Raw genomic sequence first — 24,888 nt, 5'->3', positions numbered from 1 at the left:
TGTGTGTGTGTGTGTGTGTGTGTGTGTGTGTGTGTGTGTGTGTGTGTGAGAGAGAGAGAGAGAGAGAGACAGAGAGAGAGAGAGACAGAGAGAGAAACAAACAGAGACAGAGAGAGAACTAGAGACTACTTAGGGCTTTGTGTGTCAGGCAAGTGCTCTGCCACTGAATTATAGGCCATTTTCTTTTATTTTCTTTTTTTAATCTATTTAAACACTTTTACTTTCTCCAAAATCATGAATACAGTCTTTCTGTTATCTTATGGAAAAAGAGCTTTATTTATTTATTTATTGGTTTATGCACTTCTGTATAAGGTATTAGGAATTTACTTTTATTTTTCATGCTCCAAGTATGTAATTAGATGGTCTGAGTGTCTTTGGTTAAGCAGTACCTGTTTGGAATTTTCACTGATGTGACAAGGCTTTTTTTCTTTTTTTTTTTTCACGGTGCCATGAAAAATGAGCACTAGACCTTGCATGTTTATGTGGGTAACGTGGACTTTTCTCCTTACAGTTCGAGGCTTTTCTTCAGAAGAATCTTTTGAGAAATACATTAAGTACGGAAAGAAGTCTGCGAATGTGCTGGCTGCCATTGTGTTTGATCACACGTTCAAAACGAGCAGTGAGCGCCTGCCACTTCAGGTGAGAACATTTTATCTATGTGTGTGTGTACACATGGGAGTGTTCATGTCAGTGTGTGTGTGTGTGTGTGTGTGTGTGTGCGTGTAGAGTCCTGATGTTCAAGTGTAGAGGTCAGAAGACAGCTTTGGTGCTGATCCTTGTCTTCCACCTTGAGACAGGGTCTCTTGTTTGTTAGTATGTACAGCACACCAGGCTAACTGGCCCACAAGAGAATCTGCTACTATCTCACTACAGGATTACATGTGTGGGTACCACTGGCTCCCCATGATTTCTGGGTATTTAATGCAGGACCTCATTCTTGTGTAACAGGCACTTTGGTAACCGAGCTGTTCTCCCTGCCCTCCCCTTTAGTTTTTCCTCTGATTGTTGTATTTGAGGGACATGCTGTTTAGCCTTAAGTTCTAAGATTCTTCCCCCTATCGATCTCCAGTTTCCTTGCTATTGTGATCAGAAACAGTGCCCTACACTGTCTTAATCGTCACACTTACTAAGACGTGCCTCACAGTCCAGTGTTCTGCAGAACGAGCCACACGGGCTTGTGAAGAGTGTGAGTTATGTGGGGATGAAGTGTCGTATGTCTACTTGGTTTACCTACACGTTCAGTGTGTTCTTGAAGTCTAGTGTTTTCTTACTAATTTTCTCACTGAATGATCAGTCCATTGTTCAAAGTGGGGTCATTAAAGCCTTCAATCTCAATTGCAATAAAGCTTAAGCTCTCTCTCTACATCCTTTAGTGTACCCGTGTGCATATGGATCCTTTGATGTTAGCTGCATAAGTATTTACAGTTACTGTACTCTCTCGACACATCGGTTTGTTTATAATTATTCAATGTCTATCTCTTTTTATAATATTTTGAGGCAGGGCCTCACTGTATGATCTGTGCATAATCTTGAACTTTGATCCTTCTGCCTCTACTTCTCAAGTACAGGGAACTACAGGTATGGGCCACGATGCATGGTGTGCTCTTTCTGTGACTTTTGACTTAGTTATATCTGATCTAAGTGCTCTTTTCTGGTATACTGGCACAGCCATATCTAATGGGAACAGCAAAAGTCATGAAGCCAGCACAGCTGCCTGACAGAGATCCAGCACAGCTGAGCCAAGTGACGCAATCGCTGTGGTGCAGTCTCCCACTCTTTTGGCCTTGATCTCTATGTGTCACATGTTTGGGGGGGTTATTATTAGTACAACTTGGAGATATTGGATTGATGGAAATTTTCTTATGAATCATTTATAATCTTATTCCAGGAGTACTGCTTCTCAGCTTTCCTAGGATTGTCCTGACCATACTACCCCTCCTGTCGTTAGGGAGATATCATCATCTGGGCCTACTTGAAGGTGTTCCTTACACCCTGGAGACTGTGACTCAAATAATTGTGCCAGAGACATCCTCATGAGGCTCTGACTCAAAGATACTCTTGGCATGTCTGCCCCTGCACTTACTTAGGAACAGGGTAATAAGAACAAAGTAAACTTAGAAATGTAAACAATATTCAGGAGGCTAGAGAAGTTGGCAGTGCATCAAAATAAAAGCCTCTTCTTATTAGAGACGGGCAAAGAATGATAAAAGAATAAAATATTAAGACCCCATCTTTCTTAGAAAAAGTTAACTCAATACAGGGCCACTGTGGTGTCATATGGCCAAGAAAGAAAGGAATACCAAGATCAGACATTTAAATAAATTCCACAAATATATAAAATATAAACATTGTATTATAGCAGAAATTGAATAATAACTGCAGCAGCTTTGTCCTGAAGACGTTCCCAGGCCTAATGACAATTTGCACTTTTTATTAGTTGATAATAAAAAGTATTATCAACTTATTAAAAATTGACAATACACTGCTTGGGGCATGACATTCTGGCTGGGGTGTTTTCTTTCATGAGAACAGTCTGTCATTTGTGGCAAAATATGCCCTTGAAACTGCAGTACTGTTAAATGTTGGAAGACTGATGAGGAAGACTGATTGTAAGAGATAATTCTGTTATGTCATGGTTTATCAATGACGATAAAAGTTATGACCAAGAAGAAGTTGGGTCCGAGGACAAAAATAACATGATCTATGTTTTGAAACATCATGCATGTATTCCTGCCTGCTAAGTTCTGTGTAAATAAAGATGAACCCAGTCAGGACGTAAAACCCCCCGATCCCTAGGACTCCATTACTGCTCTTGCATCCACCCTTCTTCTGGCCTTGACCTCACCAGGGCTGGGCCCCAGAAGTATACAGTTGTCTACAGTGTCCTTTTCTCATCCATTTTTGATTCTGTGTGACCTCAGGCCCATGCCACCAGGCCTTGATGCAGATCTTGGGACATGGACTCAGCTCCTCACGCTTGTGGGATGGGTACTTAACTGACTGGGCCTTCTCCCTACCCTCTCTAGTAGATTTTAAAAATGATTTATGTGTATGAATGTTTTGCCTGTGTGCGTATATGTGCATGGCATGTGTACCTGTGTCCCAAGGAGCTCAGAAGAGGACATCAGACCTCCTCCGGAGACCAGAGTTACGGATGGTTGTGAGCGGCCATGTGGGCACTGGGAACTGAATACAGACCTTCTGCAAGGAGAGACAAGTGATCTTAACCTCTGAGCCATCTTCCCAAGCTCTCTGGTAGATTCTTTTTTAATGTCTAATCAATAGGCAGAACAATGATCGGATTTAAAAAAAAAAAAAAATCACAGCTTCAATGATAGCCATCACTGAAAATAAAATTTATTTTTATTATTGTTCCCTTACTGCTCCTTTGCAATTCCAAAGCAGAAGGTCATGAAGGTGAAAGGAAAGGTACCCATGAAATTCAGATCACTTTACATTTCCACTGTGGTTATAGCTTATGCAGCACCTTCCTTGCTCTGTGTCACAACGAGGCTGTAATTCTTATCATCTACAATCTCAAATTACTCTTCTGTCCCCACAACAACAACAAAAATAATTATTTTAAAAAACAGCACAGTTTTTCTAACACTGCTAATCTTTGCTTTTCAAGGATCACGAGTCTAACATGTTTTCCTTTGACTTCTTGTTCTAGGTAAAATATAACTTGCGGTTTGGTCGTCTCTATGATCCTGAAAGTCCGTTCGAGATGTCTGAGGACCAGGAAGAAAAGAACTGGAACACATCAATTCTCTTCCCATCTGTGCCTTCCCTAGGACCCCGGAACATCTTGGAAGATGATGGGGGAAACCCTGGTTAGCAGATCCTAAGTGCACTTGCTTTGTTTCTTTTCCTGTGTATAGGCAGTTGTTTAGAATGGCCTTTATTATTTTTTTCCTCCGCAGGAACAAGTTAATTTATTCATTCATTATGGTTCATTATCGTTTCATTTTTATTTTTAATTAACAAACAAAAAACTGAATATATCCGAAATCTGTTACTATTTTTCTTCATATCTTGAATTCATTTTCTTGTACCTGCATTTCTATGGTGTCAGTTGATAACTTTTGCCTCTCTCTACTCTCTCTTTCTCTCTAATCATCTAAACAAGCACATTGTTCAGAATGTATCAGTTTGAGCTGGGGAGGTGGCTCAGCAGGTGAGGTTCCTGTTTTGTTGCGCAAGTATGAGACCCCGAGTCTAGAACCCATCAGCCATGAAAAAGTTGGTAAGGGCACACCCATAACCCCAGTGTTGGAGATGAGCACAGGCATATCACTGAGGCTCACTGCCCAGAAGCCAGAGCCAAAGTCAGGAGCTCCAGGCTGCCTGAGAGACCCTGCCTCAAATAAGTGAGGCAGACAAGGAGAGAGGAGGATTCTTGGTGAGGTCAGCCATCGATGTCTGCAAAAAATTTTGCACACGTGAACACACACAGAGAAGCAGCTTGCAAATAATATATAGGCTTGACAAGTTGGTGTGGCTATTGAAATATTTACAAATTGATAAGCAATGACCCATGAATATAGAAATGAGACTACAGAAAAATATATGTAGATATCTGCGGATATCTGAGAGACTGTCACTTTAGAGTTGAAAAGATTGTGTAGTGTCCTCATCAAAATCACTTACAATATTTTTCTAACTGTAAGGTTAAAATAAGTCTATCCTCTTTTGAAATCAATACACTGCATCCTAAAGAACATAATAGAAAACACCATATTATTGGGTGGAATAAAAGTAGATTAACAAAACTGTAGTTATGGTCATATAAAAACAGATGAAACATTCATCATCATCATCATCATCGTTGTTGTCGTCGTCGTCATTGTTACTAGGGTCTTTGGATAACGTCTGACTATGTAGCCCAGGCTGGCCTTAAGCTCATTATACAGCCTAGGCTGTCCTCAAACTTGGGGTGTTCTTCCTGCCTAATGCTCCCAAGTGTTAGGATCACAGGTGTGCACCACCATCCCCAGATTAAAAAAGCAACTTTTGGAAAGAGTTTCTTTTTCTTTTTTTCCTTTTAAAATAGGGAAAAACCAGACAACTTGCAAATGCAAAAGGACATGTGTGGTAAACTAATATTTTAAATTGGTATGAAATTTGAAATTGCTTTTGTGAGCGGTTACTCCATTGTGCCAGGCAGGAGTCAGCTGACCTGTTTGTTTGCTTTGCTTTGCTTAGATGCTATTCTACATGCTAAACACCTTGGACCATTTTTTAACCTGACAAAGGGAGGAGAGAAGTCTTAGCCCCCCATCAGCACCAAAGTCCTATTTACCAATTATTGGGACTTCAGCATTATTCTGTTCTGTGTCACGTGACTGAGACATTTGCCGTCTAAACAGTATGGCCACAGTCTTTCTTCCTGTTTTCCTCCTCTCCCTGCTGCGCAGCAACACTGTAGAGAAGCAGAAAGGGAGTGAGTCTATTCTGAAGAGTCATGCAGGTGATCAAGGGCAAGGCAGCAGTGAGGAGTCTGGCTTACCACTTTTATAATGAGGCTCACAGGAGTTCACACCCACCAGACCTGTCCACACCATAAAATCAGTGTTAGCCTGCTCTGATGTTGGTCATGGCCCATTCCTCTCCTAGGAGGCTCCCACCACTACCTCCACATTGCCACAGTGGGGCTCCAGTTTTCAGCAGATGAAGCCCACGAGACAGCAGACCATATCCAAAAAGCAGCTGCACCTAGACAGGCTGAGAAATGCAGTGGGTGAGGGGAGTAGAGCAGAATTTGCCACATGAGGTTTTGTTTTCTGTTTGGCTGGCCTGGAACTTGCTGTGTAGGCCGAAGTGGCCTTGAACTCACAGAGTTCAACTCACCGCCTGCCTCTGCTTCCCAAGTGCTGGGATTAAAAGTGTGCACCACCATGCCCAGTCTTGCTCCATGAATTTGAAAGGTGAATTTCAAACATGATGTTTACCTTCAATGGTTTTTTTCTTAAAGTGCACACTACCGTGTTTATTAACTATGGATACACTACTGTCTACATGTCTCTGCATGTAGTCTATGATCTAATCTTTTTGGTTACAATATCTTTAGCTAAGTTTTTAAATCAGTGCGTGTAGTGCCTCCTGCTTTGGTCTTCTTTCTGTAGAATGTGTGGTTACTAATCATGTCTGTTGAGGCTCTATATAGATTTTCATTGAGTCTGTAGATTTCTTTGGGCACGACCTTTAAACAGTATTCATTATCCTACCCCATAAACAGGAGACCTCTTTTCATTTACTTGTGTTGCCTTTATCTTCTCATTGTTTTTTTCAGTTTTGGGGATATAGGCTTTTTCATATCCTTGGATGGGTCTATATTGACTTTATTATTTTCTGGTGTTATATGTAAATGGGTTCACCTTTTCTTTAAAGATTCCTTCCTAACTCATATCCCAGTGGGTACAACTATCTTACTCATTTCCATGGTAATAAAACAAAATGCCACAATGCCAATAATTTGAAAAAAACAGAGAGTTGATTCTCATAGTTTTGAAAGCTAGGAAGCCTAGGTGTCCAGCGCCAACAGACTAGACCTTTGGTAAGGGCTTGCCGTGTGCTTCCTAAGGGGTAGCTCTTTGCTCCATCCGCTGGAGGGAAGACTGGTTGTTTCATCACATAGCAGTGGGAGAAGGGGCAAAAAAGGACTAAGCCACTCCCTTTTATCCCTTTTAAGAGAGTTCCATTCATGAGGGTAGGGTACTTATGACTCAACCACTTCTAACAGGCCTTGCCTCTTTAAAATATACCAACTACCAGGTTTCGGTGTAGCAACTTTCAAAGGGAACAGATTCAGAACAGGAGATTTGTCTAATAGTTTAAAATTATCATTTAGTTTGGCTGATAAAGAAAGCTTATCTACAAAAGGTTATGGTATTATTTTCATGCAATATTTTAATTCTGTGAAGGCAGCAGTAAGATTTTCATTAAATATGTCCCAAATCACAATAGCTATTTGTGAAATTGTTTTGTAAGAAGTTCTGCGTTGCTACTGTCATCTGCCTGGTTATATGTCAGTATCTTGAACCTGACAGTGCGTGTGTGTGTGTGTGTTTTTCATTTAGGATACATCAGAGAAGGATTTCTTACTGTTCAGCATTCTGTAGATAAGGCCATCATGGTGTATCATACTGGCAGAGCAGCTGAAGACATATTTGATGAAGCCACCATTTATGCGAGGAGATTCCCATACCCTGCTTATATTCATGACAGCTTCTTGTGGACTTTCATTGCTATGTTTCCTTGGTCAATTTTATTTACATTTACTCAAATGACGCTTTCCATTGTTGGCACCATTATGATGGAAAAGGAAAAGAGACTGAAGGTAATTTTATTTTATTTGTAGTATTGTGGGCCAGTAGAATAGACATTTGCAGAGGGTTGGGTGACTTCTGAACACTTGTTACTGTTAGATAGATATCCTGTTGGGGCATCATGCAAATATGGGCTGGCTGTAGTATGCATGATCACTGATCAACTTTTCTGAGTTTTTTTAAAAATAAGTTCTTGATTTGACTAAACGACTACTTTAAGAAAAGACTATGAAAATAAGTCAAATAGTAATGCCCCCCCCCCCAATGTCTATGGAATAACACATGTCTATGAGCAACAAAGAAATAATCAGAAGAGGTCTTGAATTATACAATTTAAAATATATTTTAATTGCTACGTCCTTTGAGATCATCTTCAGTATGAAGTAAATCAAGACTGTATTATCAACAACATTGGCTACCAGGTCAGAAAGTTGTGAAAGCACTCATTTGCCCATTTATTACTTTGACACTTACTAGTTTCCTCCCTTTTCCCAAGGACTCTGATGGGCTTTCTGTTTAAAGTCTGGCTTTATCAGTGGCTAACTCTGTGATCACCTTCTGCTTCCACAGATGTAAACTGAAAACCATAATAGCTACTTTTGTGGTTATTAGGGTAGTTAAATGAGATATTATTTTTAAAAGTATCTACATCAGTCTATTAATCATTCTACAACTGGTAGCAAAAAAAAAAAGAGAAGACAGACTCTCTGCTTACACATTATTTACACAAAATTTAGTGAAGATGTGAGTTAATATGTAATATGTTAATTACCCAAGTGGATGTTTACCAGCTGCCCATTGGTTAGTATCCAGAATACGTAAAGAACTCAAAAAAATTAAACATCAAGAAAACAGCCCGATTTTTTTTCTTTAAAAGAGCAGAGTTCCCAAAAGATGAAATAGAAACGGCTCGAATTTTCCTCTTTAATGTTCAACATCCGTGGTTATCAGAGAAATTCAATTAAAACTCCTTTGAGAATTTTCTTACGCCGGTCAGAATGGCAGACAAAAGCTAGGGAGAAGGAATGCTGCCGTGGTTGTGGGGAAGAACACAGTCATTCCTGGTGGCGTGCAAACTGGTGCAGCCACTATAGTAATCAGCGCGGAGGTCCCTCAAAACCTTGGACCGACCACCGGCCCTCACCACACCGCTCCTGGGCGTAAATCCAACGACAGAGACACTCGCTCATGCGCGTTTGTTGCCGTGACGGCGTTGCTTGTCCTGAGCAGTGGAGAACAATGTGGTTCAATAGGTAGACACAGCCAGAGGAAGGTGCTGGGAACAGGCTGGTGGAGAGCGGTGCGGAGGACCGGCTCGCTTGAAGGCAAGGCGAAAGACAGTAACTACACCCGGGGTGGCACGCGTCACCCTCACACCTTCTCCTCTGTTTCCTTATCATTTAAAAATGCGAAAACCACTCTCAGGTTTCAGGTTATACTGAAATGACCCATGAGATGAACTGGTCCATGGGTCATGATCTGCTGACAAAGCTCAGCCATTTAGGCAAGACTAAAGATAAGAAGGTAAATTTAAGGTCCTTTTGGCAGGCCAGGGAAAAGGCAGGAAAGACTGGGCCAAGTCAGCTTAGTGTGTAGGGACAGGGAATGATGCGCGGAGTTACATTTAGGAGGTAGAAATCGGTAGAAATGGATGTGTCCATGATTGACTTCACAGTTCTGAAATTTACCCACACTTCTTTCAAGCATTTTCCCACTGATCAGGTTGTTACTAAGGCTTTTGGAGATGTTTGTCAAATGATGTCCAGGTTGCGTTAAGCCTCTTTCTTTCTTTTTCTTTCTTTCTTTCTTTTTCTTTCTTTCTTTCTTTCTTTCTTTCTTTCTTTCTTTCTTTCTTTCTTTCTTTCTTTCTTTCTTTCTTTCTTTCTTTCTTCCTTCCTTCCTTCCTTCCTTCCTTCCTTCCTTCCTTCCTTCCTTCTTTCTTTCTTTCTTTCTTTCTTTCTTTCTTTCTTCCTTTCTCTTTCTTTCCTTCCTCCCTCCCTCCCTCTCTCTCTTTCTTTCTTTTGTATTTTCTTCTTATTATTATAATTTATTACAATTTATTCACTTTGTATCCCACCTGTAGCTCCCTCCCTCTTCCCCTCCCAATCCTTCCTCCTTCCCTCTTCTCCCATGCCCCTCCCCAAGTCCATTTATAGGAAGAGGTCCTCCTCCCCTTCCATCTGACCCTAGCCTATCAGGTCTCATCAGGACTAGTTGTATTGTCTTCCTCTGTGGCCTGGCAAGGCTGCTCCCCTGTCAGGGGGAGGTGATCAAAGAGCCAGCTAAGGAGTTCATGAAATTTGCAGGCAAATGGTGGGAACTAGAAAAGATCATCCTGAGTGAGGTCTCCCAGAAGCAGAAAGACACATATGGTATATACTCACTTATAAGTGGATATTAGAAATATAATATAGGATAAACATATACTAAAATCTGTACACCTAAAAAAGCTAAGCAAGGCTCAATTTTTTTTTTTTTTTTTTTTTGGCTCTGTTGGTCTCTTTTTTGGAGCTCCTGTCCCCTCCAGATCTTTCCATCTCCCCCTTCTTTCATAAGATTCCCTGCATTTTGCCCAAAGGTTGGCTATGAGTTTCAGCCTCTGCTTTGATACCTCGATCAGTAGAGTGTCTTAGAGGCCTAGAAAAGATCATCTTAAGTGAGGTAATCCAGAAATAGAAAGACACACATGGTATATACTCACCCATAAGTGGTTATTAGACATATAATACAGGATAAACATACTAAAATCTAGTTCTAAAGAAGCTAAACAACAAGAAAGACCCTAGGGAAGATGCTTAATCCCTTGCTCCTCAGCGAAAATGGATCAGTTTGAACCATTTTTTAATTTTTTTCACTGCAAAACCTTTTTCCTTCTTCCCTAGCTGGTGAATAATCTTTTTCAAATCTATTTTAAACTACCGGTTGAAACAGCCAGTTTATTTAATTTTATAGACACTTAAACTGGATAGTTTAAGTGACTATTCATTTTGTTTTATTTAATTTAAAATATTTACATTGCTAGGCATGCTGATGCATGCCTTTAATCTCAGCAGTTGATGCAGAGGCAGGTGGATCACCATGAGTTCAAGGCCATCCTGATCTATACAATCAGTTCCAGGCCAGTAGGGACCCTGACTTCCATGTTCAAATAACTTTGTGCCTTCCTTAAGACAAAACAAAACAAAACAAAAACAACTGATCAAATTCAGTTTGTGTTCTTATCCCTTTCAAATCATTACGTTGTCTTTATTCCCAAAGGCTATTGACACTTTAATGTGTCAAAGCCCACGTGAGTGCTCGCTTTTGAACTTAGGTAGAACTGCGTAATAATGATTCTTCTGCATTAGGTGGTCATTCATATTCCATGTAGCTGTCATCTGTACAACTTGTTTCAACAAATGGAATGTGGCAACATCCATGAACTCTTGTGACTACAATTATGTTATTCAGGATAATGATTACATTCTACCAGACAATAACTATGTTATCCCAGATAATAATTATGTTATACTGGATAATAGCACTTGGAGACTTCCTCCTTTATTTCTTGTCTGAAGGCGATGCTGTCAGTGTGCCTTTATGGCAAGTTGCTCTTTATTCATTATATTTTACTTGACTTGTAATAAAGCACAAGGTCTTTATCTTCCAGTTCCTAATTTGTATATTGTCTCATAATGGGTCCTAGTTCTCCTTTGCCATATGAAATCACTGCCACTTAACAAATGACACACACTTACCATCTTGTATTCTCCTTGACCTGGATTCAGGTGTAGCTCTCGGTGTCAGCCAGTGTTGTTCTCCTGTTTGACCTATGGTGAGGAAAGAGTCACCTCTTAGATCTTATGGCTGTGGATAGAATTCAGCTCCTTAAAGTCCCAGGATGGAGATTTTTAGTTTCTTCTCTGCTGTTGGCCACAGCGACTGAAAATCTCGAAGTGCATCAGCTGGCATTATGGGGTGTAATGTAATTATAGGCACACAGTTCATCACCCTTGCCACATTCCATTGACTAAAACAAGTTGTGTAACTTTTTTTTTTTACACCAAAGAGAATTAACAAGAAAAGAATCTGAACACCAGAAGGCACAAGTGACGAAGCCACCTTGGAGACTGTTTATGATACATGGTAATTTTTAATTGAATTCCAGACATTGTGGTGGTTACTTTATCATATACTTGATAATCTTGCATTCCTGTGCTTATGTTTTATTTTGAGGCGTATTTAGGTATTCTGGACACAATTTATCCTTTGAGGTCCTTTCTTGCTCTTTTCTTCAGTGCAAGGGATGGAACCCAGGGCCTTGCACCTGCCAGGGACATACTATTTCATTGAACTATATTCCCAATTCTTTTAAAGGGTCTCAAATGTAGATCAGGTTAGCCTTGAACATTCTATATAGCCCATGATGGCGTCAAATTCATAATCCTCCTGACTTTGCTTTATGAATTCTGGTATTATAGGTCATCACACTCAACTCTTCCTTTAGTTTTTTATTAGGTGGAATGACAGTAGAATTTATTCTAAAGCTTCACTTCTCAGTTTGGGGACATTTTGCTTCAATGGTCACTTGGCAATGTTTGGAGGGAATTTTCACGACTAAAACAGATGTTACTACCATCTGGTTGGTAGAGGCCAGGAACGCTGTTGACTATCCTGTAATGCCCAACATAGTGTCCTGAAAAACTTAACTGTCAACCAACCACATCAAAGTTGAGAAACCTTGATATGCATAAAGACATAGGACAATGTTCTACACAGAAAATTTTCTCAGTAGTATTTAGGTTGAAAAATCCAGATCTAGGCCCACTAAACTGGACATACTACTCACCTAAAATCCTTGCAAGTAACCTTTTTTTTTTTTTTTTTAACTGTGGTTATGACTTAATCTGCTGGTTGACAGTTGGAACTCCTTCTCTGCCTGTGTCGCAGTGCTCCTAGCTCCGGAGTTTGTCCCCATGACTACTAAGGATGCTGGGAGCACCACTTAAAAGGTGCCTGGAGCACTTACCCTGTACCCTCTGCCTTCTCTGAAATTTGGCCCTATGGTGGAATTGGAATGTGTTTACTTTTGGGCTTTATTGCTTCCTGAAAGCAGAGCATAATGAAAAGAAGAATGATCTTAGCTTTGCTTATGCTTGGTTTTTGTTTTTGTTTTTTTGTTTTTTGTTTTTTTGAGACAGGATCTCTTTGTAGCCCTGGCTGGCCTGGAACTCAGAGATCCACCTGCCTCTACCTCCCAAGTGCTTGGATCAAAGACCTGTGCCACCACTGCCCAGGTTAATCTTAGCTTTTCAATTTTTAGTTTTCAAAACTGTTTCTTATATCAGAACCAGAACTCACTGTTAGGAGAGAAAAAAAAATCTGGATCCAGAATTCTCTGTTGAAATCATAGCTCTCACTAGGTGCAAGACTGAATCCAGTTAGGTCCTTTGACTATTGTGAGTTATGATTTCTCTGGGTGTAAATGGCAGGGGTGATGGTTAAACCATGTAGGGTCAGATGTGTGGAAGCGTTTGAAGTGTTTTTCATGACCCTTGGCTTGTGTTGATTGTCCTTCAGGAATACCAGCTCATGGTGGGACTCAGTAATGCTATGCTCTGGGCTTCGTATTTCATCACCTTCTTGTTGATGTATTTCATTACCATCTGTTTGCTGTGTGGGATTTTATTTACCAAGGCAAGTATCCATTTGCCTACAGCATGTTGAAGCTTCAAGAAGAATGACGAAGTTGAGGTATAGGCAGACATGCATTTGTAGGTTTGTGAAGAATAAAAGTGTTTTCCACTGACTCTCCTGTGAAAGTTCAAAAGGTGTAGTCTGTCAGAAGGTGGAAAAGAGGCCTAGATGAATGACCCTTCTGTGGACAATGACTTCAATGTCTCTCTGAGTGGCATGACTCATTTCCCTGGGGCTGGGGTTCTGTATTTTTCCTTCACTTCCATGCCTGCCCCCCCACCCCAGCCATCACTTTGCATGTGATTAAACTAGCTTCCTGATTCTTTCATCAGATTACACACGAGAGAGTCTTTCAACACAGTGACCCGCTGTTCATCGCCTTCTACTTCCTATGTTTTGCCATCTCCTCCATGTTCTTTGGCTTCCTGATTAGCACGTTCTTTGATAAAGGTGAGTCTGAGGTGCCTTCCATGAATACATACACACTTCTATTCTGTGCATGACTGAAAGGGACTCTCACGTGGAAGCTACCTCAGCGTTTCACGCTCAATAAAGTTCAGGAAAACGTCGTCTCATACTATTCATTTAAATTAAAGTCTTTATGGGGCATAGTGCAAGATGCCAGGGATGTGGAGGTAGGCAAAAGAGTTCCCTTTTTGTTTGTTTGTTTGTTTGTTTGTTTGTTTGTTTTTTGGTTGGTTGGTTGGTTTATCTTTAAATTTTTTTTTTTTGTTAATTACAGTTTATTCACTTTGTATCCTAGCTGTAACCCCCTCCCTCCGCCCCTCCCAATCCGGCCCTTCCTCCCTCTTCGCAATGCCCCTTCCCCAGTGCACTGATAGGGGAGGTGCTACTCCCCTTCCATCTGACCCTAGCCTATCAGGTCTCATCAGGACTGCCTGCATTGTCTTCTTCTGTGGCCTGGTAAGGCTGCATCACGCCTCCCCTCGGGGTGGTGATCAAAGAGCCAGCCACAGAGTTCACAAGTTCACGTCAGTTCCTTTTCCCCTTACTAGGAAACCCACTTGGAGACTGAGCTGCCATGGGCTACATCTGTGCAGGGGTTCTAGGTTATCTCTATGCATGGTCCTTGGTTGGAGTATCAGTCTCAGAAAAGACACCTGATTTTTTTGGTTCTGTTGTTCTTCTTGTGGATCTCCTGTCCCCTCCAGATCTTTTTATCTCCCCCTTCTTTCATAAGATTCCTATACTGTGCCCTAAGTTTTGGCTATGAGTCTCAACATCTGCTTTAATACCCTGCTGGGTAGAGTCTTTCAGAGACCCTCTGTAGTAGGCTCCTGTCTTGTTCCCTGTTTTCTCCATCTTCCAAAGTTTATCCCGTTTGCCTTTCTGAATGAGGACTGAGCATCTTACCCAGGGTCTTCCTCCTTGCTTAGCCAGAATCTGGAAACAACCCAGTTGCTCCTCAGTTGAGGAATGGATACAGAAATTGTGGTTCATTTACACAATGAAATACTACTCAGCAATTAAAATCATGAAATTTGCAGGCAAATGGTGGGAACTAGACAAGATCATCCTGAGTGAAGTCTCCCAGAAGCAAAAAGACACACACAGTAAATACTCACTTATAAATGGATATTAGACATACAATACGGGATAAACCTACTAAAATCTGTACACCTAAAGAAGCTGTTAATTCTCTTTTGCAGTTTTCCTCCCAGCTGCTGAGGCTTGTGTCAATTGACTGTCGTCTCCTTCTCCCTTTCCAGCTTCTCTGGCCTCTTCTATTGCAGGTTTCCTCCATTTTCTCACTTTCTTTCCATATTTAATCATAATTTCAACGTATGATCGGACAAGCCTCAGTGCGAAGCTAGCTCTTTGTCTCATTACAAACACCGCGCTAGCTTTTGGAGCTGACTTAATATGCAAGATGGAAATGAAAGGTGAGCCTTCCCTTTATGACAGCAGCTGAATCAATTTGCATCCTGGAAGGAAAGGACAGAACCTACAGAGTTGGAGGAGAGAGTGGGTAAAGGGGGCGGAGGAAGGGGTTGAGTGTTCCTGCACTAAGGCTTTATCATAAAAAGATTATGTGTGTTCATAATTTATGTGCATACTGTTTATACATATACATGTACATGGTAAATAAAATATATAAGCTATATTACAAGTAATAGGTTAAGTAGTTACATTTGCATGCATATGTATTTCCACATCTTTATGGTAATTCTTAATATAATGTTAATTATACAAATCAATAGGACTGTGATATTCCCATGCTTTCGTGTATCCTGACTCGATGGCCTTTGATTTCCTATCCTATTTCACTTATTTCTGTTGCATAGTTCTTACTGTCGAGTGACTCTTTTGTACTTTCGGGTCATCTCTTTTCTACATATTACAAAATATAAATTTTTTTTTCATTTCTGTCTTGCTCATTTTACTTTACAAGACAACCTCCAGTTCCACCCAGTTTACTTCAAATGAAGATTCTTATCCTTCTTTTTGCTAAACAACATCCCACTGTGAATGGATACTACGTGTCCTTATGTATTTGTGATAGGCACCTAAACTGATTTCATATTTTTTGTCTGTTGTGAGTAACTCCTCAACAAACATAGGTGTGCAGGTATCACAATGACTTCATTTTGTATTCATAGCTCTGAGCAGGATTGCTATTACTTCTTAGATAACTTCATCATTCCATTCCCTCCCATCTTCTAGTGTTTCCTCTAAGAAATCTGCTTTTCTCTAGTGAGTCTATCTCTTTGTGTTACTTGGTGCTCCTGTCTTGTAGGCTGAAGTATTTTTTCTTCGTTCTGGATTTTTAAACATCTAGCCATAAAAGGTTTCAGAGAGGTTATTTTGGGGTAATGTATTTCTGCTGCTCTGAGTGTTCCCTGTTCCTTAATGTCCATGTTAAACATCTGGATGCTTTGGGGTGTTACTCAATGACTAGGTCTTCTCTACCTTCAACCTGCAGCCCCTCTCCCTTGGGAATGTTGATTAGACAGACATCTGATCATTTGATGACATTGCAAAGATGCTGTGTTTGGTCTTCATTGTTTCTTTTTCATTTTTCAAGAATGCAGTATTTCAAGATCTGAAATACTCTTTCTTCTAAGGGATCTCTCTATTATTGAGGCTTTTACACTTGGTTTACTGAGCTTATAATTTTAAAGATTTTTCTTTGATTCTTTTTCAAATCTGAGTCTTTACTAAATTTCTTATTTGTACCCCCAATTATCTTTCTTAATTCATTTAACTGTTTGTTTTTGCTGGCCACTTTTAAAATTATTCTGTTGAAATTTTTATCTGGCATATCACACACTTTGATACCTTTGGAACCTGTTACTAGTTATATAGCATTTAAAGAGTGTACTGTCTCTTGTTTTCACTTTTCTTGTGCTCATGAGTGCAGATTTTACCTGTTTGGACACATTGGTGACTTCCAATCCCCTACACGCTATCCTGGAGAACAGAAGTTGAACCTTATTTCTTCTTCCTGATGACTATAAGTTTGTATGTAGTCTTGGTTGCTGTCATAAAGATTTGCCTTAGAGAACGGAGACATTGCTGCCTCCCACCCCAGGTTTTTTGCTTTAACGAGTCTATGATCTTGTGTGATAGTTTATGTCACTGTAGCTTTTCATCAGGCTTGGCTAAAAGTCTCCTTCCATTATTATGCACTTGTGGGCATAATAATGTAAGCCGAAATGTGAGGGCGTCATAAACTAACAGACAGCATGTGTCTCCAGAATGCAAGTGTAATTTCCTGCTTACTTACTCTCAAAGCAGCTGGGTATGGTGGGTTCTCTACAAACCCCACGACCATCAGAATGTTGAAATGCTAGAGGCAAGAAGGAAGTCCAGTTCAACAAGACTCAGTGGCTGGTGTTGAATGGAAAATTTTGAGAACAATTCCTGGTGATAATTAACTGAATTCCATGTTCGCAATAAAGGTTAAGACATGACCACATCAAAACTCTTGTAAAATGTAAGTCGTATCTTCCATAGTCCAAGATAGAGTGTATAGATTAAGCAAGAAAGCAGGCTCAAGATAAACAATGCTCATGATGGTGTTATAGATTGACTGGTATAAACAGGCTCAAGATAAGGGTTCGAGGGAGCCAGTGTGGCCTGGCCATAGCCATGGCACAGAGGGCACCATGCTATCAGCCATATCAAATACTATCCTTCTGCGTGGAAACCAGGTTATATCCATCTTTTCCTTTGAAGAGACAACATTGCATGTTTAGCAGTTCTGGTTTTCTTTGTGCTTATCTGTGAGCACAGGGACCTATATGTCTCCTACATGTCTGCTTCAGCCATTGTTGGACACCTGAGGTAATTGTCTCCCATTTTGTTTCAGGGCAGGGCGCTCAGTGGTACAACTTCGCTACAAAGATAAATGCCGATGATGACTTGACTTTGGCCCACATAATGGGAATGTTTATATTTAGTGCTTTTCTGTTCGGCTTTGTGGCCTGGTACATAGATGCTGTTTTTCCAGGAAAGTATGGTGTGCCCAAGCCCTGGAACTTTTTCCTGCAGGTGAGTACCTACCTGTACGCCTGATATTTAGAACCCCCAGTGTTTCTGTAACTAGTTTTCAAAGAGCAAGCAGGATTACCTCTAACAGCCTCTGCGTGGAGACCATGATACCAGACTTCCTGTTCCTGTGACAAATACCTGAGAGGGAAAATTTAAAGGAACAAATAATTCATTTAGGCTTCAGTCCACATTCCCATAGCCACATCGCTTTGCGTTGAGGCGAGACAGAACCTCTCAGTGAGGAGATGGGACAGAACAAAGCTACTCACCTCACAGAAATCGGGAAGCAGAGCTGGGATGTGGGGTCTGGCGGAATCCTGCTCTCTCCGCCTTCATTCCGTCAGTGCCTGGGTTCCTGGGTGTTGCTCCCCATATCGATGTTGTTTCCTCCCCTTAGTAATCCCTCTCTGGAAAACCCCTCAAAGACACACCCAAAAATGTGCTTTATTGAGTACCTGGTGAACCTCAAGGCAATTAAATGGACAATGAAGATTAACCACAATGCCTTGTCTTTGTTGCATTAACACCATTCCTTGCCATGTCTATTTGTGGAAGGATTTTCTGCAAAGAAATTCCACATGAATGCACGTATGGTAATATCTGTGGACCCGAGTGCAGAGAGGAAAAATTATGCCCACGTCTACATTTACTTTTTTTTAATTGATATGGCAATGCATAGTTAAAGAAATGTATAAAAATTCAATGCGCACATATAACGAATAGTTGATCAAATTAGGTTATTGCCATTTGTACTTCTTTAAAGTTTTATCCTTTTTTGTTTTGTTTTGTTTTGAGAAACTTTGAATTCCTCCTTTAGTTCCTTGGACGATACACTAATACTGTAAGTTATAATCAGCCTACCATGCTTCAGAACAGTATATTATATTCCCTCCAAGTTTTATTTATTCCCTTCACTCCCTCCATTCCTTAGCCTGGAGCAACTGTATACTATTCCATATTTCCAAGTAATTAGCATGTTTAGCTTCCACAGGTGCATGGGAACATGAGATACATGTCTCTCTGTATTTGGGTTATTTTGCTCAATATTTTCCTCCAGCTATTCATGCCCTGGTAAATAAATGGCACAGTCTTCTTTTATGGCCAACCATATTACAGTTCATGAGTTTGCCCCATTTTCTATATCCATTTCCCCATCAAATCTATGTCTCAGCTACTGAGAACAGTGCTGCAGTGAACGTGGGAGATCAACTGGGTATCTGCCCCATTGTGAGCTGCTGTTCCTACTTTTGTTCTTCTGGGGACCTTCTACTGTGCTGTTTTCCAGAATGGATAAGCTAATTTGAATTCTCACCAGTAGATTGTGACTGTCCTTTCTCTTCACAGACAGCAGCATCTGTTGTGTTTTATTTCATGCTAGTAGTCATGTCAATGTGTGTGATAATATATCCTTGTGATGTTGATTTGTACCTCTCGTTGTAATGTTGAATAATCTTTACTTACTGGCCCTCTGTATGTCTTTTGAGAAACACCTATTCATAAGATTTCACACTATGAAATTGTGTTATGCTTGTTTCTCCCACTACTGAATAGTTTCAGTCGCCTATATATTCTGAGAACACTCCTTTCGGACAGCTAGTTTACAAATATTTTCTCCCACTTCGCAAGTAAGTTTTACTGTGTCATCACTTCTGTTTGCAGATGCTTCTTATCTTGGTATGACTCCACTGGGCCGATTTTGCTGTTGTAGTTGTGCTTTGGGGATCTTCTTATAAAAAAAGCACCAGCTATGCTGGTGTCTTAAAACCACTGCCCCATTTTCTTCCTAGTAGGTTTAGGTGTTGATTCTCATATGTGCTGAAGGATTGGCCTTTGATCTCTTTCTGTGCAGAGACATCCAATTTGCTCAGCAATACTTATTGAAGTGACTTCTAAAATTCAATATGTTTCTAATACTCGTTACCTTGGTCAAAAACCAGCTATATGTGACCTTATGTTTGGATTCTCTATTGTGTTGCGTTCATCTGTGTATGTTGTTTTCCAGTGTTATCCTAGATACCATAGCTTTACGACATAGTGAAAGACCAGATACGCTAATGTTGTAGTCAGATACTGTGTTTGTGCATGGACATGCACACACAAACATGTACTAGGACACATACCTGTGTGCATGTATGCAGTCAAGTGGAGGATGTCATGTGTCTCCACCTTACTCCTTTGAGACAGGGTCTCTCGTTGGACCTGGAGTTAGGCCAGTGACCAGCAAGCCTTACTTTTTAGCATCCTGTTTAATTTATTCAGAGTTTTGTAATTTTTAGTATAGAAGTAATTTATTTGATGAAATTTACCTCTAGGCATTTTTGTAGCTACTGCTGTTGTCAGTGGGATTGTTTTTCTTGATTTCCATTTTGACTAATGTGTTTTTTAGTATATAAAAGCATCTATTTATTTCTGTAGGTTAACTGGTGAAGTTCACTGAATGTATCAGTTTATTTATTACCTGCAAACTGAAATCATCTGGCTTCCTCCTTTCCTGTTTGGGTGCCTTTTATTTATTTATTTTACTTAACTTCCCTGGCTAAGACTTCCACTACCTCGTTAAGTAAGGATGGTTAAAAATATGAACACGCTTGTTCCAGATGTTAGAGGTCATGCTGTCAGCTTCCCCCCATATGACATGGTGTTGGCTGTGGCCTTACAACAGATAGAATTTAATGTGCTGATTAAATTCTTATCATACTTTATTTTTTGAAGACTTCTATAATGACGATACTCTGAATTTTACCAAATGCATTTTTCTATCTGTGTTGGGATTGTGTAGGGCTGATGCTACATTTTTTGAAGGATCAAAACTTAATAGCTTTGTCAAATATATCATTAAGTGGAGTGGGCTTTCCTCCTTAAATACATAAGTGGCAGAGAAGGCGGACTACAGAGTGCAGTGTGTTGTCCTGCTTGGTTTTGGCACCAAGACGCCACAGACTTGCCTTTCATTGCTTGTGTAACATTGGTGAAAAGGACCATTTGGTTAAAGTGAAAGCCAAGTAGTGTAAGGTATTTGTGAGAATGACTTTGTCCTTACAGACTCAGTGAAAGGTGCTTGGGTGCCCACAGCATGTAGACCAGCCCTGCTAGAAAGAGCTGACTTGGAATGAGCCAGCACCTCTCACTGAGGTGACTTCACTGGCCTTTCTTTTTAAAACAAGCTTTAAGCACGGTGTGTGTTCTGTGATCATAATCTTAGAAATTCATTTTACAGACAGACAACTTTGCTGCACATTATAACTTAAAGTCACCTATTGAAACTCCCTTTAAAACTAGAGTGAAATGAGCCAGAGAGCTTTGAAATTGTTAGAGCACTTAAGTTTCTATCATCGTCGTCGTCGTCGTCGTCATCATCATCATCATCATCATCATCATCATCATTTTGGTTGTTGTTGTTATTTTAGAAAGCCTACTGGTTTGGAGAGCCAGCCTTAAAGGAGGAAGAGAGCGAAGTCTCTGAAATAGCCCCAAATGAGTTTTTTGAACCTGAACCCAAAGGCTTAGTGGCTGGCATCCAGATTCAACATTTGTACAAGGTATTTATCCAACAGGTTTCTGTTTCTTGAGAGGATGGCCACAATTCCACAGCCATGCTAATTAAAAGTTCTTCAGTAAGATAAAATGGAAGTGTGTATAAGAGAATCAAAAGTCCGTGTGTTGGCTGGGCATGGCAGCCAAACCTGTTATCCCAGCCCTTGGGAGACCGAGGCAGTGAAATCTTGAGTTTAAGGCTTGCTTGGGCTAAAATCGAAAATCTCTCTAAACAACATCTTTTTGTGTTATTTCTCTCCTTTCTTCAGAATAAGATCTACCTTTATGTAGATAATAATGGTGTCTTCCACAATTCTCCATTAGAAGAGTCAAGATGGAACTTTTATTAGATAGTTAATCTGTTTTTTTTTTTTTTAAACAAATAACGTCCTGATTTGTTTTACAAGTTAGAGGTTAGGCCACTTTTCACTTTTTAGATATGTTGTTAGCCATTTACTCTTTTCTGAATCTGCCAGGATGTATTTTGTTTTCAGGAAACCCCTTCCCCTGCCTTCCAAGGAACTACTCCAACTTAACTTGAATGTTTAATTTCATAATTAATTTCATAATTGTGGCAATGCACCCCTTTAAATAATTTCTGCTATTTACCTGGGTTAAGGGAAAGTGAGGACAGCTCTATGGCTCCTTTCTCGACAATAAGCTGCCCCCACATTCTGCTTTGATCGGTTAACACAGGTGTCTGACTGGTTTTCTTCGGATATTTACAAACATCAACCATTTTCTTAAGATGGCAGTACTAGAGCAAAGAAAATATGTTCTGCCCTTTTTCTGTTGTCTCTCCACGCTCCAGCTTTGCTTTCCTGCAGAATTTCCCTGGCACACACCTCTGCTGTTGCTGTGGTTCACGGCTTCCCAGAGCTCTCCCCCAAAGCTGCATACAGAGGGTTCTCGCTTTGGCAGCACATATACTAAAATTGGAATGATACCAAGAAGATTAGCATGAGTGCTCTGAGGACCCAAAGGGCTCTGCGTAGACACATGAAGAAGCACAAAATAGTGGCCATTAGCCAACAATAAACAGGCACAGTAGAAGAGCTTCTTTAGGAACTTGATATAGATATTAGAACTAGTAGCCACACGTTAACAAAATTGTGATTATAGTATATTAAAGAAAATAATTTTAAAGGACAAAATAGGAAAATACTAACAACACGAGCACAGAAGAAGACTAGTCAGGATATGAACAACTGAAGACCATGATTAATTTATACGCCCCGATAAGCACATTGCATTCAACAAAGGCAGAAAGCAAGTGCATGTGGAGGACTTTTAAAAAGATGTCATACACCCATATAATGCTCTGTTCAGCATGAACTGAAATCAGAATGTTCTTACCAGAATGGAAATGAGTTAAAGGTGGATAATTAGAAAATCCAAGACATCTGTCAAAGAAAAAAGTATAATTCTTCTTGCCCAGTCTTGGCCCCCAGAACTTTAAAGTAAGAGCCTATTGCTGAAGATATCACATATTTTGACACAGGACTTGAAAAAATTAAGTTGTATCAGGCCTAGAAGCCTCCTTCTGCAGGACTAGCTTGCCTAGTAGCAGAAGCTGCTGTGAAAGTTGTCTAGAGATAAAAGCAATAAATCTCCCACACAGTTGCAATAAATGGTCCTACCCAGCCTAAAACCTATGCAGTTATACCCCCATTGGTATAACTACGATGCAACCCTTACATCTTTTACATGATGCTCAGGGAACAGGTGGAAAAGGGGGCAGAATGATTATAAGAGCCAGAGGAGCAGAATGCCTGCTGTTAGATAGTATCTTCTAGATGTGCTAGGAAAGGTTCAGCTTGAAACATCAACAATATGGGGGGGAGGGAGATAACTAAGGAGGGAGGGAGAGAGAGTGAGAGAGAATCTGAGTTGTTTGTTTGTTTGTTTTACTTAAGTATGAGTACCACAACAATGAAGAGGTCAGGTTGAAGTTTTTTAGATAGTTCTTTAAGGAACTGGGTTCAGGGCAAGAGCTAATGTCTAGGCTTTTAGCAAGAGTGCTTGGTGAAAAACATAAGCAGGCTTGCTGTACAGTGTGTGAACAACTTCCCAATATGGCTATGAAAATGAGTTTACACAATGGACTTAGACCACATTTGGATTTTTATTTAGTTTAAGGTGCCACTTATCTCATTTACAAGTGGATATTAGACATATAATATAGGATAAACATATTAAAATCTGTACACCTAAACAAGCAAAACAAGAAGGAGGACCCTGGGTAAGATGATCAGTCCTCATTTAGAAAGGCAAAATGGGATGGATATCAAAAGAGGAAGCAAACAGGGAACAGGACAGGAGCCAACCACAGAGGGCCTCTGAAGGACTCTACCCAGCAGTGTATCAAAGCAGATGCTGAGGCTCATAGCCAAACTTTGGGCAGAGTGTAGGGAATCTTATGAAAGAAGGGGGAGATAGAAAGACCTGGAGGGGACAGGAGCTCCACAAGGAGAACAACAGAACCAAAAAAATCTAGGCTCAGGGGTCTTTGCTGAGACTGATACTCCAAACAAGGACCATGCATGGAGATAACCTAGAACTCCTGCACAGATATAGCCCATGGGCAGCTCAGTGTCCAAGTGAGTTTCCTAGTAAGGGGAACAGGGACTGTCTCTGGCATGAACTCAGTGGCTGGCTCTTTGATCACCTCCCCCTGAGGGAGGAGCAGCCTTACCAGGCCACAGAGGAAGACAATGCAGCCAGTCCTGATGAGACCTGATAGGCTAGGGTCAGAGGGAAAGGGAGGAGGAGGACCTCCCTTATCAGTGGACTTGGGAAGGGACATGGGAGGAGATGAGGGAGGGAAAGAGGAAAGGATTGGGAGGGGATGAGAGAGGGAGCTGGACTACAAAGTGAATAAACTAATTAATATAAAAATTGAAATAAAAAGATGCTATTTATCAAAAGAAAATGACAGTTCACAACTCAGAAAAAAAAGTTTAGAAAGACGCAGCCAAAGGCACTTAAATCCAGAACACATTAGATGTTCTCTGCGGTAACAAATAGGCAACATGCAACTTACCATCGTATTCAGAGCACATTTTCTTTCAGGCACGGGTGGAGAAAGGTGCACCATGCCCATAGCTAGATGCACAGTTTACATGAAGTGGGTTTGCAGTGATGCTAACTGGTGAACTGCCTTTCTCCCTTTGTTAAACATCTTGACCAAATTGACAGGAACATTGTGTTAGGCTCTCTATTTGTTCCACTGATGCATATTTTGGCTAATGTTTAGTAAAAAAAATTAAATAATTCATTTGTACATCCACGTATGCATTTTCTTGTTCTCCTGTTACAATTTTTTTCTGTCATGGAAGAAGGTACCAGGTATGCCTTCTTCATGACTACACTCAGAACAGGTTCCACAACGCATGCTGCACAAGTTCTCAACCATTTCCTGCTGAATAAACGAGTGAGCCGATCAGCAGGGCAGGGATTAGTGACTAGTATATTTTTATTTATATTATTATATTATATTATATTTTTATTTTTATTTATATTAGTGATTAGTATATTTTTAGTATATGGGTCAGAGGGAGATATCTCAGGTTGGAATTTTGGAATGTGTAGCTAGATGGATAGTCATATGACTCGCGGAGATAAGAGCACAGGCGCTAATGTTCCTGTTAGGTGGAAGGAGTGGGCTCCGGAGTGTCTGCAAGTGAGCGAAGCTCAAGGGTATTTTCTATATCCTGTGACACAGGATAAAGACTGATGGGCTAACTGGGGCTAACTGGGGCTGACTGTCTGGACCTGACTGACTGGAGCTGACTGGAGTTGGCAGGGGCTGGTTGAGGCTGACTGGGGCTGACTG

General features: G+C 40.5%; 1 protein-coding gene across 1 annotated transcript in view; it reads left to right on the top strand.

Moving 5' to 3' along the window:
* Window positions 1–24,888, top strand: part of LOC129691537 (phospholipid-transporting ATPase ABCA3-like) — a 92,412-nt gene that overhangs the window by 3,663 nt on the left and 63,861 nt on the right. The window contains exons 3-10 of the mRNA XM_055627699.1: window positions 512–639; window positions 3,674–3,833; window positions 7,080–7,339; window positions 12,888–13,004; window positions 13,337–13,454; window positions 14,735–14,908; window positions 17,338–17,519; window positions 20,927–21,058. Coding sequence (XP_055483674.1) covers window positions 512–639; window positions 3,674–3,833; window positions 7,080–7,339; window positions 12,888–13,004; window positions 13,337–13,454; window positions 14,735–14,908; window positions 17,338–17,519; window positions 20,927–21,058 — 1,271 coding nt within the window. The remainder of the gene's footprint in view (window positions 1–511; window positions 640–3,673; window positions 3,834–7,079; window positions 7,340–12,887; window positions 13,005–13,336; window positions 13,455–14,734; window positions 14,909–17,337; window positions 17,520–20,926; window positions 21,059–24,888) is intronic.

This window comes from Psammomys obesus, unplaced genomic scaffold (assembly GCF_907164565.1).
Source record: "Psammomys obesus unplaced genomic scaffold, mPsaObe1.curated_primary_1811, whole genome shotgun sequence".
Lineage (NCBI taxonomy): Eukaryota > Metazoa > Chordata > Mammalia > Rodentia > Muridae > Psammomys > Psammomys obesus.
The sequence above is the reverse complement of the archived record's forward strand: the minus strand, read 5'-3'. Positions and strand labels throughout refer to the sequence as shown.